Below are 18,444 nucleotides of genomic sequence, written 5' to 3'. Positions count from 1 at the left end.
TCTGAAGAGTAACTCAACCAGACCCATTTCCCTCTGACTAGTGCAGTTCACACTATGGGCAATTTAGCATTGCCAATTGACCTAACCTGCACATCTTTAGATTGTGGGAGGAAACCCACGCAGACACGGGGAGAATGCGCAAACTCCAGATATACAGTCGCCCGAGGCTAGAATCAAACCTGGGACGCCTGCGTTGTGGGGCAGCAGTGCTAACCACTCAGCCACTGTGCCACCCTCTACTAAAAAGGAGAAATAGACCAAAAAGGAAAAAATTTACTCCACATATTTTGATGGCAGGACGTTCCATGGGAGGAAAGGAACTTCATTGAGGGCTGAAGTTTTCTGAACCTGAACTTGTCACTTTTGGCCATGAGAGTATTGTCCAAAAAAATTTCTTAACAGTATTCAGGTTGCACAGTTTTCAGCAGCTATTAAAATGAAGGACAAAACGAAACACACCAAAACTTTCGTTGATGGTAGATTGAGTTCGATTAGGTATGAGTTTGGACAACAGATTACCTCTTTAGTTCATCTACATGATACATTGTGTAAACTGGATAATAGGAACACTATTCAATTATGGATAAAGCAAGTCTTCTGTGAATATGATGTAAGTGGATTCTCGGAAAACTGGATATTTTCGTATAATCCAAATGAAGGCATATTGTGTTCAATGTCATGTTAAAACGTGTCATGTCATATCATGTTAAAACGTGTGATTCTCACATTTTCATTTCTAATTCCCATTTTGATTATTTTTTGTCTAGTTGTTTTCGACACGTTTAAGAGTATTTGCAAGACATATAAACCTGTAAATAGAAACAGTCCTTTCAAATGTGTAATTCCAGAGAAGCAGTTTGGTAGCAGAATGGGTAGCATCGGGTTAATTGCAGGAGATCGCCTCAACGATGATTAATATGTTTTGTGTGAGTGTACACATGCGTCCATTGGTTCAGAAAATGTCATCTTTATACTACTAATAATGATGCGTATTTTAATTTTTAATTTTCTTTTCACAATTACATTTGTTAAATTGAAACAAGAGAGTTAACACAACAGTCAAAGGAAATAATGTTACGTTTGTGAGAGTTTAAGTAATTTTGAGAGTATAATGTCGGCACACATTTATAGTCAGTTCAACTGGATTCAAATACTTGCGTATGTCCCAGCCAATGTTGGGAAAATTAAAAGCTCCCATCACAACCACTCTGTTGCCTCTATATCTTTCCATAATCTGTTTACCTATTTGTTCTTCTACCTCACGCTCACTGTTGGGAGGTCTGTAATACAGCCCCACCAATGTAACTGCACCCTTCTTATTTGTCAGCTCCACCCATAACGCCTCACTGCTCAAGCCGTATATTGTGTCCTCCTTTAACACATCCGTGATATTATTCCTGACCACCAATGCAACTCCTCCACCCCCATTTTACTTCCCTCCCCGTCCTGTCTGGAATATTTAGTTGCCAACCATGCCCTTCCTTCAACCAAGTCTCTGTGATTGCCATACCGTCATACTTCCTGGCACCAATCCAAGCCCTTAGTTCATCTGCCTTACCCACTATACTCCTTACATTAATTTATATGCACTTCAGGACGCCAGTTCTTTTGCATTCATATGTTCTCTGACTACTGTTCCTCTTGGTAATGCTAACTCTGTGACCCTTATAGTCTTCAGTTTCCACCTCAGTGTCTAGTAGTGTTCTCTTCTGGTTCCCAGCCCCCTGCCGCATTAGTTTAAAATCTCCCCAATAACAGTAGCAAAAACTCACCCAAGAACATTGTCTCCAGTCTGATTCAGATGTATACCGTCCAATTTGTAATAGTCCCACCTTCCCCAGAACCAGTCCCAATGTCCCAAAAATCTGAACCCGTCGTTCCTACACCAACCCTCAAGCCACGTGCTCATCCTGCCTAATTATTTCATTTCTACCCTTGTTAGCACGTGACACTGGGTGGCAATCCCTTTGGATCATTACCTTTGTTGTCCTCCACTACAACTTCTCTCTGAGCTCCCTGAATTCTACTTTCAGGACGTCATCTCGTTTTTTTGAACTTATATCATTGGTGGCAATGTGCACCATGACAACTGGCTGTCCACCCTCCCCTTTCAAAATGCTGTGCAGCCCATAGGTGACATCGCTTACTCTAGGAGGCAACATACTATCCGAGAGCCTCATTTTTGGCCACAAAACCGCATATCTATTCCCCTTACAATAGAATCCCCTATAACTATGGCACTACGAGTTTGTTCCCCCCGCCCACCAAGGTGCCATGATCTTGGCAGTTGCTGCCTTCCCCTGGTGAACCATCTCCCCCAAGAGAATCCAAAACGGTATATGTGTTTTGGAGGGATTTAAGAAAAGGGGCCACCTGCACTGCCTTCCTACTCTTTCTCTGCCTTTTGGTCACCCATTTACTGTCTCTTTCAGTAATTCTAATCTGTAGTGTGACCAACTCACTAAGCCTGCCATCTACGATCTGCTTAGCATCGCGGACGCTCCACAGTGAGTCCATCCGTCGCTCCAGAGCCATCATGTGGTCAAACAAGAGCTGCAGTTGGACACACCTCTTGCAAGTGTAAGGGTCATGTATTCAGCCACTTCCCTGAGCTGCCACATCAGGCAAGAGGCACATACCACAGGTCTGAGTTCCCCTGCCATTGTAAACCTTCGCCTTATGGTTGCATCATCTTCAGAAGTATGTCGATGCTTTAGAGAGGGTGCAGAGGATACAGGATACTTCCTGGATTGGAAGGCTTGTCATATGAAGAGAGGTCGAGTCACCTCAGATCTTTCACACTCGAGAGAAGAAGAAAGAGAAGTGACTTGATTGAGATGTACAAGATAATCAGAGGCATAGAGAAAGTAGATAGCCACAGACCTTTCCTCACGGTAGAAATGGCTGCCATGAGGGTTCAAAATTTTAAGGAAATTGAAGGAAATTATAGGGGAGATGTCAGTGGTAGATTCTTTATGCAGAGAGTGTTTGGTGCGTGGAATGCACTGCCAGCGTTGGTAGTCGAGTCAGACACGTTAGGGAAATGGAAGCGTCTGCTGGACAAGCAGATGGAAGGCAGTAAACTGAGGACTGCAGAGATTAGCTTGATCTTAGATTAAGATGAGTGCTACGCACAACGTCATAGGCCGAAGAGCCTGCACTATGCAGTACTGTTCTGTGTTCTATGTTCCATACCTTCAGCACCTGCAGGAATGTGAAATGCCTGGACAAACTCCAGGTCAAGCAGCTCTCAGATATCAACAACAATTCTAATCCATGTCATACAATCCAACTCTAATGATATTTGAAAGCATATTTTACAATTACAGATGCAGACACAAATCAGATTTCTAAACTGCTGAATATTAATAACATCAGATATTATATTACGTGAATAGACTGCGTGTACAGCTATTTCTGTATCAAAGGAATAGGAAGTATTCAGTGAATACTGTGTGTTTAAGGCCAATGTGTTCAAATAAAGACAAATCTTAAAAGCAACAAGTCGAACGAAAACTCGATTTCAAGGGAATTGGCTTTGTAGGTACAGAGACCTCAAAACAATAGGAGATCAAATGAAGCACAAAATATGAAACTTAAAAAAGGAAGTTATGAGTGTGAAAACAGAACATGAAAGTTTAACTGTATTTGAAAGAAAAACGCGAAATCCCTCAGTTATTTACAAGTACATTAAGGGGGAAATATAAAGATCCATTAAGAATTACTGTGACATTCGTGCATGAAACCGGAAGATGCAGATCAGTTACTATGTGAATGCTTGACGATGCTGTTTAGTAGTTAGAGGGGCTAGGTTTACGTAGAAATCTGGGCAAGTACCATGATATATTTGAATAAATTATCACACACAGAGAAAAGGTTGTCAGTGATATGATGGCATAAAATACACGAATGCGCAGGGTTAGAAGACATGTATTTCATGTGAGTGAGACCAGGAAAGAAATGACAGAGGTACTGGTAATAATTTTCAATTACTGTCTGATTACAGGTGATGTTCCAGAGAACTGGACTGCATACGATGTTCTGTGGTCAGTTAGAAAGGAATGAGGGACATACAAGAAACCGATGGGCCAGTCATTCTAATCTTAGTGCTGGAGAGACGATTGGAATCAATTCTGAGAGATCGAATTCTACAGTACTTACAGTGGCATGGACTAATCCAGAACAGTCAGAATGCGTTCGTAAAGCAAAGACCATGTCTGATCAGCATGAACTTTTTTTCCAATGTGTGCCTCGTTCTCTAATTGAGAGAAATGCATTTGATGCAGTCTATGTGGGCGTCAGCAAGGCGATTTATAATGACTATCATGGGAGACTAACAGAGAACCTAAGAGCCCATAGAATTCAAGAAATTTAGGCAATTGGATTCAGTTTTCGTTGAGTTGCAGGAAAGAGAGGGTGTTGTTTGAAGGATGTTTTTGTGTCTGGAGGACTCCGGCAAATGAAATTCCTCAGAGATATGTCGGGGATGGTATTTGATGCCTGTGGTTTACGTAAGTGGTTTAGACTTGAATGTAACAGGGTTGATGAGTAAGTTCGCAAAAAAAAATTAAAAATTGGAAGTGGCATATCGTAAGGAAGACTGCCTTAAATTTCATGAGATTATTAAATGGGGAGGGATAATCAGTTGCAAAATAAACGAAACCCATATAAGTGTGAAGTTAGGCATTTGGTCGGGCCAAACAAGGCAAGAATATTTAGTGAACGGTTACAATCTATGAGATAACGAGGATCTGATTAATCTTTGTGTGCAAGTCCATGAATCCTTTGTTCTGGAATGTACAATGTCTTCAAGAAAGCGTAGGAGTTTCTTTCCGCTATAAGCAAAGTGATTGTGTTCAGCAGAAGGGTAGTTATGCTGGAACCGTACACAAATTGATTAATCTACAGCTAGATATTGTCCGCATTGAATCAAAACAATCATTGAATCATACAGCATAGAATCAGACACTTTTGCCCATTTCAATCCATGCCAACTGTCAGCTCAAACTAAACCAGTCCCAGATGCCTGTTCCTGGCCAGTATCATTTCTTACTTTCCTGTTCATGCCCTTATCCAAATCTGTTTTAAGCGTTGTAATTGCACCCACATTTTCCACTTCTTCTGGAAGTTTGTTCCACACACGAAACATCCTTTGTGGGGTAAAACAGCCCACGATTTTTTGTTGCAAATATCTCTCTCCTTAAACCATGAAAAATGCCCCAATTTGGAAATCTCCGATCCTCGGGAAAAGATAACTATCATTACCTCAATATTTACCCGTCATTATTTTGTGAACTTTTATTAGGTCTCCTCTCAATTTCTAACTTCCACTTAAAAACGTTTATATCGATCTGTCTGTCTGTCTGTCTATCTATCTATCTATCTATCTATCTATCTATCTATCTATCTATCTATCTATCTATCTATCTATCTATCTATCTATCTATCTATCTATCTATCTATCTATCTATCTATCTATCTATCTATCTATCTATCTATCTATCTATCTATCTATCTATCTATCTATCTATCTATCTATCTATCTATCTATCTATCTATCTAACTAACTATCTATCTATCTATACTTACCCTGGAGAGAATGCAAAGAAGATTTACAGGATGTTTCCTGGCCTGGAGAGTTTTAGCTCTCAAGACGGAGAGGGGCAGGCTGATATTATTTCACTTGGAGCATCGGGAAGGTAAAAGGAATGTTTTTTTAATCTCAAATGGAATGCAATATAAAAGCAGGAAAACATTCCTGGAAATGTATTATTACTAGGTAGACCAGAACTTTCGATTATTGCCAAATTTCATCCCCTTACATAATGAAACATGAATTAGCATCACAGGAAGTACAGGAACGGGACAGCCAGTTTGGCCGTGGTAGTGAGAGACTATCTTATGATGGGAAGTTGTGTTGTCTTATTTTCAGAAAAACGGGACGCCCATTTACGACCAAGGTGGTGCTTTTTTGGTGCTAGTATATCCGTCGAATACATTTCTGGAGTTGACTGGAAAGGCTTGGCAAAGCCTAGCATCCGACTTACGACATGCCTCTGTAGTCATGACAAGATTGCAGTTACAAAGTCTATGAGCGGTGAAGTACATTGTGGATCTGCTTTAATAGACAATTTGCAAATGTGGACGTTTGTCAAAACTACGGTGGCCGTTAATATTTCCAGGTCCTGAATCAAGCTAGATAATTACGAATTCATCATAATTAGTAATGATAAATAGGAATCACATGCAATAAAAATATTATTTTAAGAAACTCGTAGACCTTCTAACTCACGACATTGGTATTTCAAATATGTACTGGCCTACAACTCGTGAAAGGTTGATAGGAAAGCATGAAGGTTGCTTCAGCGCGAGGTACTGTAAATATAAACTATCGAAGAACAACAGAAATATTGGCATTGTTCAAATACTATTGGCCGTAAATATTTTCAAAGTCAGCAATTGGAAGCGAGTGCACAATTAAACGTTCTTTATTGTGCGTGTGCAATGACAAATTGACATCGACTGTTCTATAAAACAAACTTCGCCTTAGAGTCTTCTATTTCCTGGAATTCAACATTTTCACAAATAGGCTCAGTGGAAATGTTACCCAATTCTTTAACTCCTCCCTGAATTTACTCTGCGTCCCAGCGTAAATAAATGGGTTGATACAAGAACTTAATAACTGCAACATATATCCACTTTGTTGCAGGACAAACGTTACATTATTAAAGTCAGAACCTGTCGAATAAGTAAGGTTCGCAATTCGAACATAAAGAATTGATACACAAAATAACGAATACAACAGGATGAAACTGCCAGAAATAGTGAAGAGTAAAACAATCGACCTTCTCCGCTTCTCCATTTCCGAGTCACTCTGATGCTCTCCATTGCTGTTTTTGCAGAGTCTCTTGCGGACTCGATTGGCTGCAAAAATGTATCTAACAGTCAGAGCATTAAGCAGTAAAATTAGAAAGAAGGGGAGAAGTGGAGTTACAATCGAACGAATCCAGTCATAAGCAGCCCATCCTAGTGACGTATAATATATATCCTTTACACCGCAGAACCATGGTACATTGTTAATTTTGTAAATAGGTTTATAAACAAAATATGTCGAGACATTCTTTATGCAAGAAACGATAGATACAATTCCTATGACCCAAGCTGCCATCTTCTCCGTGCAATATTTTCTTTTTAGTTTCTGGCAAGAAATTGCGACAAATCGATCAAATGTGAAGGCGACGGTCAACCAGGCAGAACTATCAATGGCTGCAAAATTTAACGAAGAGCGAACACTACATATTGGTGTGATAGACAAGAAACTGGAAGGAAAGTAAATTCCAGCAATGCGATTTAATATTACAACTGTGACCATCACCAGAAGATCCGTTACGGCCATGGACACTAGGTAATGAGTGATGCATCCGGTAAGACCGCACCTTGTCCGACACAAAATCACAATCACTGTCACGTTAGCTGTAAGAGAAAAACTTGAAATGAGTGAGAACGAAATTGGCACAGAAAGAGAAATAGAGAGAGAAACTGAAAAGTCGGAATAATACTCGTTCATTTCCAAACAACATTATTGCTGGAAATTGTTTAAATTTGAATAGTTGAAGCATTTACACATGACCAATTACACTTTATTCGACTCTAATAATGTTCTTAATTGAATGTAATTATTAGATTTAATACTGTTATGCACAATGTGTTTATCTTGTTAAAAACTTTAAATGGATCAATGGAGAATAAGAGGACATCCAAAAAAGTAAAAAAGAATGAGAGGTTTAAGCATACGAGTTTAAACATAGCATTAAAGTGAAGTTCTGGATAGTTGTTACAGAACGTCTCATAGATCATACACAGCATTGCCATTGTGGAAGATTAGATGGAATGTATCGCTGAGAATAAATTGGAGGAGGTACCAGCTGTATTGCTTCATTTATCGATAATTTCGAGTTTCTTGAATGAACTTGGCCCAACATTAATCCAGGCTAATGGAGAATATTTCATAACACTCGAAAATTGAATTTCAGAGACGATAGAGGGCATTTGAGGGGAGGGAAGTTGATTTATGCACGACATAATTCCAAGCCTCTGACATAAGCATATACCCCCAATATTGATTTGCCCTGTCTATATAATTTTCCTATCAAAAATAACAGCCAGGATGATAAGCATTGGAAACTCAGCGATATTAATGTCAATTGAATATCAGAGAGTGAGTGTTAAATTTTCTGTTCTCAACGATGGCCATTACTTGGTACTTGTCCACGCCTCATTTGGTCCAGATATTTTGCTGCACTGCGGCATGCACTACATTAGATGAGAAGATAAGGAAATTATGCCAATATTTTGCAAACTGCAGATAACATTTCAATGCTTGATGGTATGATTAATTGAACATGTCCAAAATTAGCTCAGAAGGCTTACACTGGAAACATTGCTATGAAGTATCCCTGCAATTAAGTTCTGTGGCTGAGAAAGTGGATACCAACCAATTCAAAAATCTTCATTTGTGCTAGATTTGCCCCACCTACTCAATTTCCATTCGTTCAGGTTTGCTGGGGTTTGATGGTACATTATGTCAAGTGCAGCTTCAAGATCAGGAGCTCAGCAGGCCAGGTAGTGTCAACGAGCATCAGCTTGTTTGGAGTCGTTTTTGCTTGGTGGAAAGAAGTACAGAGCTTCCAACACTTAGATCATGTTCGGTTAAGCACACACACATGCGACCCCTTAAGACTCACCCATCATTTAATAAAATCATAATGATGTAAATGCAAACTCAGATCTGTCTTTTGGTCTACCCAGGATAATATTTCGCAGCCTTCCATTCGAAGTAAGTATAGACTTCTGCCTTAATATGTCCAAGGACCTCGCTAGTGTCACCGTTTCAGGAGTAGATTGTTAGAGATTCATGGCCCATGGGGAAACAGTTTCTCTTCATTGATGTTTTAAGTGGGTGACACGAGTCTTTTTTTTTATTTTAGAACGAGGTGCCTCGTTTCTCCCATTAGAGGGAACATGCACGCCACATTCACCGTATAAAATGCCTCGGTGACATATCTGTCAAGCAAGTTGCTCATTATCCCGTTTGCAGTCAACTTCCATAAGTTGAGCCGTTCCAATTTCGCTTCATAAGAAAATGCAACAAATTTAATTATTAGTCAACGAGACATTATCTGAAATTTCCTTAATGGATTTACGTCCTCCCTTTAATAAAGTTATCAATATCGTACACAGCACTCCAGATGAGTTTCATCAATGCATTGCATAACTGAACTCTAACGTTTATACCTTTGCATTCATTGGCTTTGCGTTAAATGAAAATTTTATATAAGATGTTTTTACATAAATAATGATCTCAAACAATTCACTCTTGTGAATCTCAGATCATCTATCTGTCACCATTTACGATTTTTAAAATATTCTTCATGGCAGAGTTGGCAGTTATATATTCTCCCCTTCTTTTATAATACATTTTCCTGCTCTTTGTCCATTCACGTAATCAATTTCCAGATTGAAATTTTAGAGGTTTATAAAATCAGGTGGTGCATGAGTAGGGTGAATACCCAAGGTCCTTTTCTCAGGGGAGAGGAGACCAAAAGGAGAGGGCATAGTTTAAAGCTGAGACGGCAATGACATAAAAGGGCTCTAAGGAGCAACGGTTTCAGTCAGAGACTGGTGCATGGATGGATTGAATTTTCTTCCAACGTGGTGGAAGCTGGTACAATTACAACATTTAGAAGACACCTGAATGGATACATGAACAGAAAGGTTTTAGAGGGATATGGGTCAAACGCTGGAAAATAGGACTACCTTACTTTAAGATCGATCTTGAGAATTTGTACTGAAGGATCCATTTCTGTACTGTAAAACTCTATGCCTCGATCATTCTATACCTGTCACATTTACAACTGTACTTGCTTACAGGGTTTACCTCATCAGCATATTTAGCAATTATACTTTGCATTCTCATATCTAGATTAGTTAACATGCATTGTGAGCAACTACCTTTCAAGTACTGATGGAAATGGTATTCCACTTGTTAAGTCTTGAAAACATTAAGGGACTCAAAAAGGGGGATCCAAGATGGCGGCGACCCAGCAAGACTGAGTCTATAGTGCTCCTCCCAAGACTTGGGTACAGTGGGTCACCCACCCCCTACCAAGCTCACCAAATCATTTATAATAGTTGTGTAATTTAATTAGTTGTGTAATATTACATTTAAACAATTTAATCCTAAGTTAAAATGACTAAAGGGAAGGGAGCCCGCAGCTCTCAGCAAGCAGGAACCCCTCCCCCACCCTCTCCAGCTGCAGCAGAGGCGTCCACAGCCGCCCCGGGGGACTTACCAACAGTAACAAGCCTTACAGAAATGCTTTCCAAGCTTGACTCGAAGATCGATGCCTTTATTGTAGAATCCAGAAATCGTTGGGAGTCGCTCTCGGCCGCGCTGCAGAAGCACGACCGAGAGATTCAAGAAATTCAACGCCGAGTCGGAGGGGCGGAGCTAAAGGCCGCGACCTCCGAAAATACCGCTCAATCGGCCGTGGATCAGGTCCGGACTCTCGAACAGCGAGTCCGGACCTTGGAAAATCATATTGACGACCTCGATTATCGAGGTCGCCGAAAAAATATTCATTTGCTGGGCCTTCCCGAACGGGAAGAGGAAGGCCAGCTTACAGCGTTCCTAGAGCAGTGGCTGCCACAACTTTTAAATCTGCAAGCTGGATCAGGCCAGGTAAGGGTCGAATGGGCCTACCGGGTCGCAATACGTGGGCCCGGCTCGAACCAGCGCCCACGCCCGGTCCTGTTCCGGCTGCAGAGCTACGGGGAGAGGCAGATACTCCTAGAAGCCCCTAGAAATCTCGGAAAAGACCCCCAAGCTATGATCTACAAAGGATCCAAGATCATGTTATTCCAGGACTTTTCCCCGGCTCTGGTTCGAAAGAGGAAGGCTTTCGACGAGGCGAAGAAGCGTTTAAGGGACTTAAATATTCAGTACTCCTTACGCTACCCAGCGATGTTATGCTTTAACCATGAAGGATCCGTATATAACTTTGGATCACCAGAAAAGGCTAAGGAATTCTTGGACTCTCTTAGATAAACTGTAAGACATAATGGATGTTGGTCTGCCTTTCCCCCCGCTTTGGTTTATATCGCCCCCTTTTTTTCTGTTCAATATACTGTTCAATATTATTATGGGGGGTGGGGAGAGGGATTTGATTTTCTTCCCCCCCCCCCCCCCCCCCCGGGGGTTGTTTTCTGTTATTATTTTATGTGTATATGAGGGATGTATGTATATGTGTGTATGTATATATATATATATATATATATATATAAAAGCTGGGGGGTTTGGTTAATGTTGGTGGGGGGAGGTGGTTACCTTATTCAATTTTACCTCTGTCTCTAGGAGCGGGGTTGTTTTCCCCTTGTTATTTTGTATTATTATATTTAATTATTATTTGTTGAGGTGGTAATTTTATAGTTATATGTTTATATATGGTATTAATATTACGAAATATACCCAGGTGTTGGTATGGGTGGGGGCAGGGTGCTCACTGTCAACTCTAGCTTTGTATTATATTTGAATTCTCCTCATTTTATTGAGGAGTGCCTGGGTCAAGGGTGGGGCATTGGTTGGGAGAGGATATGAGGGACTTTTGGAGAGGAAGTGATGCCCCCTGGGAACAAGGGGGAAAGTCTCCACTTTATACGTTTTATATTTTTTTTTATTTAGAAATAGTTTTTTACTGTATTGTTGTGGGTGTATTAAAGAGGTTTTATTTTTGTAAATTTTACATGTTCTACGCTCGGGATGTTCTGGATAGGGTTCCCCCTCCCGAGGGGTCTCGGATTGGCCCAGAGGATTATGGTTGATCAGTCTGTTAAGTGGTGCACCTGGAATGTCAAGGGGAGTAATTCGCCACTTAAAAGGAAGAAAATATTATCAAATCTTAAGAAGGAAAGAGTTGATATAGCTCTCCTACAGGAGACACACCTGTCAGATAAAGAACACTTGAAATTACGACAGGGCGGATTTGATCAGGCCTTTTTTTCTTCTTTTAGCTCAAAAAGCAGGGGAGTTGTTATTCTTGTTCGGAAGAATTTCACTTTCAAAATCCTAAAGCAGATAAAAGACGAATCTGGACGATATATCTTGATTAAAGCCCTCATAAATGGAGAGGAATATGGGATTTTAAATTTGTACTGCCCCCCGGCACACCCCTTTAAATTTATAACGGAAGCCTTTTCAAAATTGATTGCGTTTGATGCCCGTCATATAATTATAGGGGGAGACTTTAATTGTATTATGGATCCAGAAATAGATAGGATTCCCAAGAGTACTGCAGGAGTATCTCCCAGATCTAGACAATTGATGGATCTGAACAAAGAATTAGGATTAGTAGATGTATGGAGATGTCTTCATCCACAGGGTAGAGAATTTTCTTTCTACTCTAATCCACATAAATGTCATACCAGAATTGATATGTTTTTTGCCCCCTCGACTTTTTTAAATTCCATATCATCCTGTAAAATAAGTAATATAGCAATTTCTGACCACGCTGCTGTATATATGGAAACTAAGGCGAGGAACAATGGGACATCCCCTCGGCATTGGCGTATGGACCCCTTCCTAATGAAAGATAGTAAATTTGTAAAGTACTTCTCTCAAGAATTTAAAACTTTTTTAGAAATTAATTCAGGTACAGCTAGCAACCCGTCAATGATGTGGGAGACCATCAAAGCTTACACGCGAGGCTTGATCATCTCCTACTCAGCGACCCAGAAGAAATTAAAGGGAGAACAACAGCGTTTGCTTGAAGCCCGCTTAAAAGCGGCTGAAACAGCATACACTGATAGACCTTCTATTATTAAATTGCAAAGGATTACAGCTCTTAGGACAGCTCTAAACACTACGCTTCCTCAAACGGCTAAGAGGGAAATATTTGCAAAGCAAAGGTTATATGAATATGGTGACAAACCAGGTAGATACTTAGCATTTCTTGCAAAGAAAAAAAAGGCCCCTCAGACTATTACGTCTATCAAGGAAAGTACGGGTATTTTGACTCATGATCACAAAAAGATTAATGCGATCTTTAGAGAATTTTATTCTGCGTTACATAAATCACAGGATTGTGAAGATAGGACGAAGAGGATGAAGTCATTTTTTAAAAATTTGACTTTTCCAGGCCTAACTCCGGAACAAGTATCGGTCCTAAATGCTCCTCTTACACCCCAAGAAATAGTTGATGCAATTAGGCATCTTCAAAATGGTAAGGCGCCGGGCCCAGATGGTTTTCAAGCTGAATTCTATAAAGAATTTACAGAAATACTGGCTGGTCCACTTATGGACATGTATAACTATGCATATAGTCAGGGCTGTCTCCCTCCTTCGCTGAAAGAGGCAAATATCTCTCTTATCCTTAAAAAAGGAAAGGACCCAGAAGATTGTACATCATACAGACCAATATCCTTGCTAAATGTAGATTTTAAAATCCTCTCTAAAACGTTAGCACGGAGACTAGAAAGGATGCTGCCACATATTATAAAGGAGGATCAGACGGGGTTTATTAAGGGCCGTAGATCATCCAATAATGTTAGAAGGGCTCTGAATATGATTCAAGCTTGTCATCAGGGAAAGATACCAGGAGTAGTGGTTTCATTAGACGCAGAAAAGGCATTTGATAGGGTCGAATGGTCATATTTGTTTTACACATGGGAGAGGTTTGGCGTTGGACAAGTGTTTACCAAATGGGTCTCAACATTGTATAGTGATCCCAAAGCAGTTGTGGTTACCAATGGTTTAGGTTCGGATAGCTTCAGTGTGGGTAGGGGCTGCCGTCAGGGATGTCCCCTCTCACCATTGTTATTCACGCTAATAATTGAACCACTAGCAGAAGCTATACGAGCTGATCCTAATATAGTGGCCCCAAGGATTGGTACAGGTAAACATAAAATTACCCTTTATGCAGATGATGTTCTTCTATTCCTTAGTAAACCTTTGATGTCCATACCTCGCTTAATCCAAGTTATTAATACATTTAGTGCATTTTCAGGCTATAAAATTAATTTTTCAAAATCGGAGGCTATGCCAATGGCCTTGCTATGATACCCCGCTTAGCGGACGGATCCCTTTTTCCCCTTCGCTGGTCCCTGGAGGGTTTCTTATATTTAGGCATTTTTATTATTCCAGTATTTGGTCAGTTGTATAAGGCTAATTTTGTGTATTTATTGGAAAGGATCAGGCTGGACCTCCAGCGATGGGGAGACCTACCAATTTCCTGGTTGGGTAGAATAGCATTAATCAAAATGAATGTCCTGCACCGTCTCCTATACCCTATGAGAATGCTTCCGGTGATGCTGCCGAGGACGGCTTTATGTAAATTATATGGCTGGCTGAGTTCCTTTATCTGGAATCATAGGCGGCCCCTCATTAAGCTGAAGAAGCTACAGCTTCCACAGGCAAGGGGTGGATTGGACTTCCCAGACTTTAGGAAATATCAGTTAAGTTTCCTATTAAGTTACATAGCTGATTGGGTCTTGCCTGATCCACAATCAATCTGGTTGGACATCGAGGCTTCTCAAGTAAAATACCCACTTATTAACCTTTTATTCTCAGACAAGAGGAAAATCATTACAGATCACTGTAAAAACCCTATCATACTAAATGCAATCAAGGCTTGGAATATAATGCGGCAAAATGAGGGCAATTCACATAAAACATTCCCCTATGCACCGATAGTGGGAGCATGGGGATTCCAACCAGGGTTAACAGATGCCACTTTTAAACTCTGGAGATCCAGGGGTATCTCATGTCTAGGGGATCTATTTAAAGATGGGGTCCTGATGTCTTTCAAACAACTGCGTCAGAAATTCGGATTACCCAATGGAGACCTCTTTCGATACTTCCAAATTCGAGATTATATACAGAAGAAGACTACGTTGTTAGATAGTCTTTATAAATCCGATAGAGAATGTAGTGTCCTACGACCAGTGGGGGTATCTTCCGTCAGTACTATTTATCATTTACTACATGATGAAGTATCGGGAGATATGGATAATCTGCTTAAAACATGGGGTCAGGATCTGGGACTAGAAATCTCCACAGAAACGTGGAATGATATTTGGGAAAATGCTAGAAGAATTACTATTTGTAACAGAACCCAGGCTATCCAGCTGAAGATACTTCATAGGGCCCATATAGCACCGGTTCGATTGGCAAAATTTAAGGCAGGAGCATCTCCAATGTGTCCTAAATGCAAAATAGAGGTGGGCACTCTTGTACATTGCTTATAGACCTGTCATAAGATCCGTAGATATTGGACTAAAGTAGCAAGTACCCTGACAGAAATTTTAGGAACGGAAATTAAAGTGGACCCTGTATCTCTCCTCTTGGGCTTTTCGAACTTTCCCTCCCTGGACACGTACGGGAAGAGACTATTTTCTATTCTTTCTCTCTGTGCAAGGAAAAATATTTTGGTGAACTGGGCGGCTGAGGGCCCCCCTGGATTTTCAAATTGGCACAGACTAATTATTCTGTATTCCCCTTGACTTCCTTACAAATATGGTGCACCGAAAGACCGAATTATTTTATAAAATATGGCAGCCCTTTTTGAATTACATAAATACAGATATTTCGGCTATCCTAACAAGGGCTTTTATTTAATTGAGATTACAAACCTGGCTGGTCCGCAGCCCCTCGGCGGAGGAATCCCGCACAAATACGGGGTTTTTTTTGTTAAATTTTGGCTATTGTATATTTGAGCTAATTGTATATCAATGTTTATATCTGAGAGTTTTGTTTATTTTTGTAAACTTGTTAAAATGTTAAATTTCTAATAAAAATATCTATAAAAAAAGGGACTCAAAATATGAAGAGGCTGTGTTCACCATCCAATGTGTGTCCATGCCACCGTGTTTTATGTCAAAGTGATGAAGTTTACTTTGCTTGTTTTTTTTTAACTGGCGCATTATTAAATGCAATCTGTTGATCTAATTAGTCTGTCCAGCAGCTCTTTTTACTTCCAACACATTTTCATAGTTTCCTACAAAGAACTCCACTATATTGTTTCAATATGATTTCTCCTTGACAGAAACTTGGTAGATTCCTCTGTCTGCAGTCGAATGATATGCCTTAAACAGCTCGATGATGAGTTCTGCCATTTTCCTTATAACAGGATTTCTATAACTGGCCTATAGTTGCCAATTTTCTGTGGAGAGTATTTTTAAAAATAGATTAGTTGAATTTGAACCGGTCAATGTATTGGAACCTTCTATGAATAAAAGGCTCATTCATTTAAATCAACACCAATGCAACAATAATCCCAATAATCGGGTTTTTTCTGATTGGAGTAGGAATTCTATCAGGATTCGGATATTCATGAGTCCAAAAGCTTTCAGCCTTCACTCAATTACCTTCTTCTGTGGGTTGCATATTTCCCAAGATTGTCTATCCCTGCCTGTTCCGCAGTACCACTATTTCTAACGAATTATTACTGTGTCCATAGTAAAAAAAATGGAAACACCAAAACCCTTAAATTTTCATTACCTTATTTTTCATTCTTAATTTTCTCTCGGACTGTGGTCACTTTGGTAACTCCTTAAAATGAATATACACATGTTCGTACATCTATTCTTATATTTATTTTCAGCATTCCTTTGTACATTGTCTTTTTTCCCATTTTGACGTCTGTACTTTTCTTAACTAACCTTATCACTCATAATCACATTCTGACTGCAGATCACCAATGACAATTGAAACAGTTCAGCAGAGCTCACGTTCTAAGGTGATGACAGCATGCAAGTAAGATGGGAAAGATACTTGAATGCCAAAACAAAATGAAATTAATTGCTTTTTCCCCTCAGAAAAGATAATATAATTCAATCTGTCACTGAAGAACAGGATTGCAAACCAACAGCTAACCAGTGCACAGACTTTATGTACACCACTAATTGTTTTCTATTTAACTGCTCTAGCAACACCAAATAATTCTCACAACTTTCCACATTTGGAATGTTAACCACAGCGAGGTAAATTTAAAGAAGCTAATCAAACAATCCAATCACAGAAAAATAACGACGTTAGATGGATGATATTACAGAGCTAAAATCGGAAATGAATAACTGGTAATCGTTGAAAAATATATAATTTATTAAAGAGACTGAAAACAAGCTGCACAAGAATCACAATTAATCAAGTTCAGTAAAATGTGTTATACCACTGAGAACATAGATTCACAGAGTAATGAGATGTACAGCACGGAAACAGACACTTCAGTTCAACTCGTCCATGCGAACCAGATATCCCAGACGAATTTAGTCCCACCTCTCAGCACCCGGCCCATATCCGTCTATACCCTTCCTAATCATATGCTCATCCAGATCCTTGTTCAATGTTACAATTGTATTAGCCTCCACCACTTCCTCTGGCAGCCCATTCCATGCACGTACCACCCTCTGCATGAAAACAAAATGCCCCTCAGTTCGCTTTTATACCTTTGCCTACTGTCCCTAAACCTATGCCATCTAGTTCTGGACTCCCCCACCCCAGGGAAAAAACTTTCTCTATTTATTCTATCCATGCCGCTCATGATTTTATGAACCTTTATAACATCACCCCTCAGCCTGCAGTGCTCCAGCGAAAACAGCCTCTGCCTACTCAATCTCTCTCCATCGCTCAAATCCTGCAATCCTGGCAACAACCTTGTCATTTCTTTTCTGAATCCTTTCAAGTTTTGCAATATCCTTCTGAAAGGAAGTAGACCACATTTACATGCAAAATTCCAAAAGATGTCTTGTCCAGCTGCAACATGACCTCCCAACTTCTGTACTCAGTACTCTGGCTAATAAACGAAAGCATGCCTAACGCGCCTTCTTGACTATCCTATTCACATGCGACTCCACTTTCAAGCAGCTCTCCAAGGTCTTTTTGTTCAGCAACATTCCCCAGGACCTTGCCATTGAGTATGTAAATCCTGCCAAGTTTTGATTTCCCAAAATGCAGCACCTCACATTTTTCGAAATTAAGCTCCATCTGCCATTTCTCAGCCCATTGGCCCATCTGATTAAGATTCCGTTGTATTCTAAGGTGACCTTCTTCGCTGTCAACTACACCTTAAATGTTGGCGTCATCTGCAAACTTACTAACTGTACCTCCTATACTCACATACAAATAATTTATATGAAAGACCATGATTATAGAACATAGAACATAGAAAAATACAGCGCAGGTAGTACAGGCCCTTTGGCCCTCGAACAGTAGTTATCTCGATCATGAAGAAGCTTTCGGAACGCAGTATGTGGAATGATATAGTTAACCAGTTGTCCTCGCAACTGGTAAAGAACTGGTAAAATTTCTTACCTGGAACTCCGATTGCTGCAATGATGGGATAGTATATGGCAAAAACCAGACCTGATGGTACTCCATGCATTTCTATCAGA

General features: G+C 40.0%; 1 protein-coding gene across 1 annotated transcript; it reads right to left on the bottom strand.

The window, feature by feature from the left end:
• Positions 1 to 6,556: 6,556 nt before the first annotated feature.
• Positions 6,557 to 18,434, bottom strand: LOC148134746 (putative G protein-coupled receptor 139). The gene is made up of 2 exons (XM_087985350.1): positions 18,365 to 18,434; positions 6,557 to 7,473 (listed from the first exon to the last, which is right to left on the bottom strand). The coding sequence occupies exons 1-2, from the start codon at positions 18,432 to 18,434 to the stop codon at positions 6,557 to 6,559; spliced, it is 987 nt and encodes a 328-aa protein (XP_087841476.1).
• Positions 18,435 to 18,444: the final 10 nt, after the last annotated feature.

Source organism: Chiloscyllium plagiosum, unplaced genomic scaffold (genome assembly GCF_037043375.1).
Source record: "Chiloscyllium plagiosum isolate Xiang-an unplaced genomic scaffold, Cpla_swu_hap1 HiC_scaffold_52, whole genome shotgun sequence".
Lineage (NCBI taxonomy): Eukaryota > Metazoa > Chordata > Chondrichthyes > Orectolobiformes > Hemiscylliidae > Chiloscyllium > Chiloscyllium plagiosum.
Note: the sequence above shows the minus strand (reverse complement) of the source record. Positions and strands in the feature narration are given on the sequence as shown.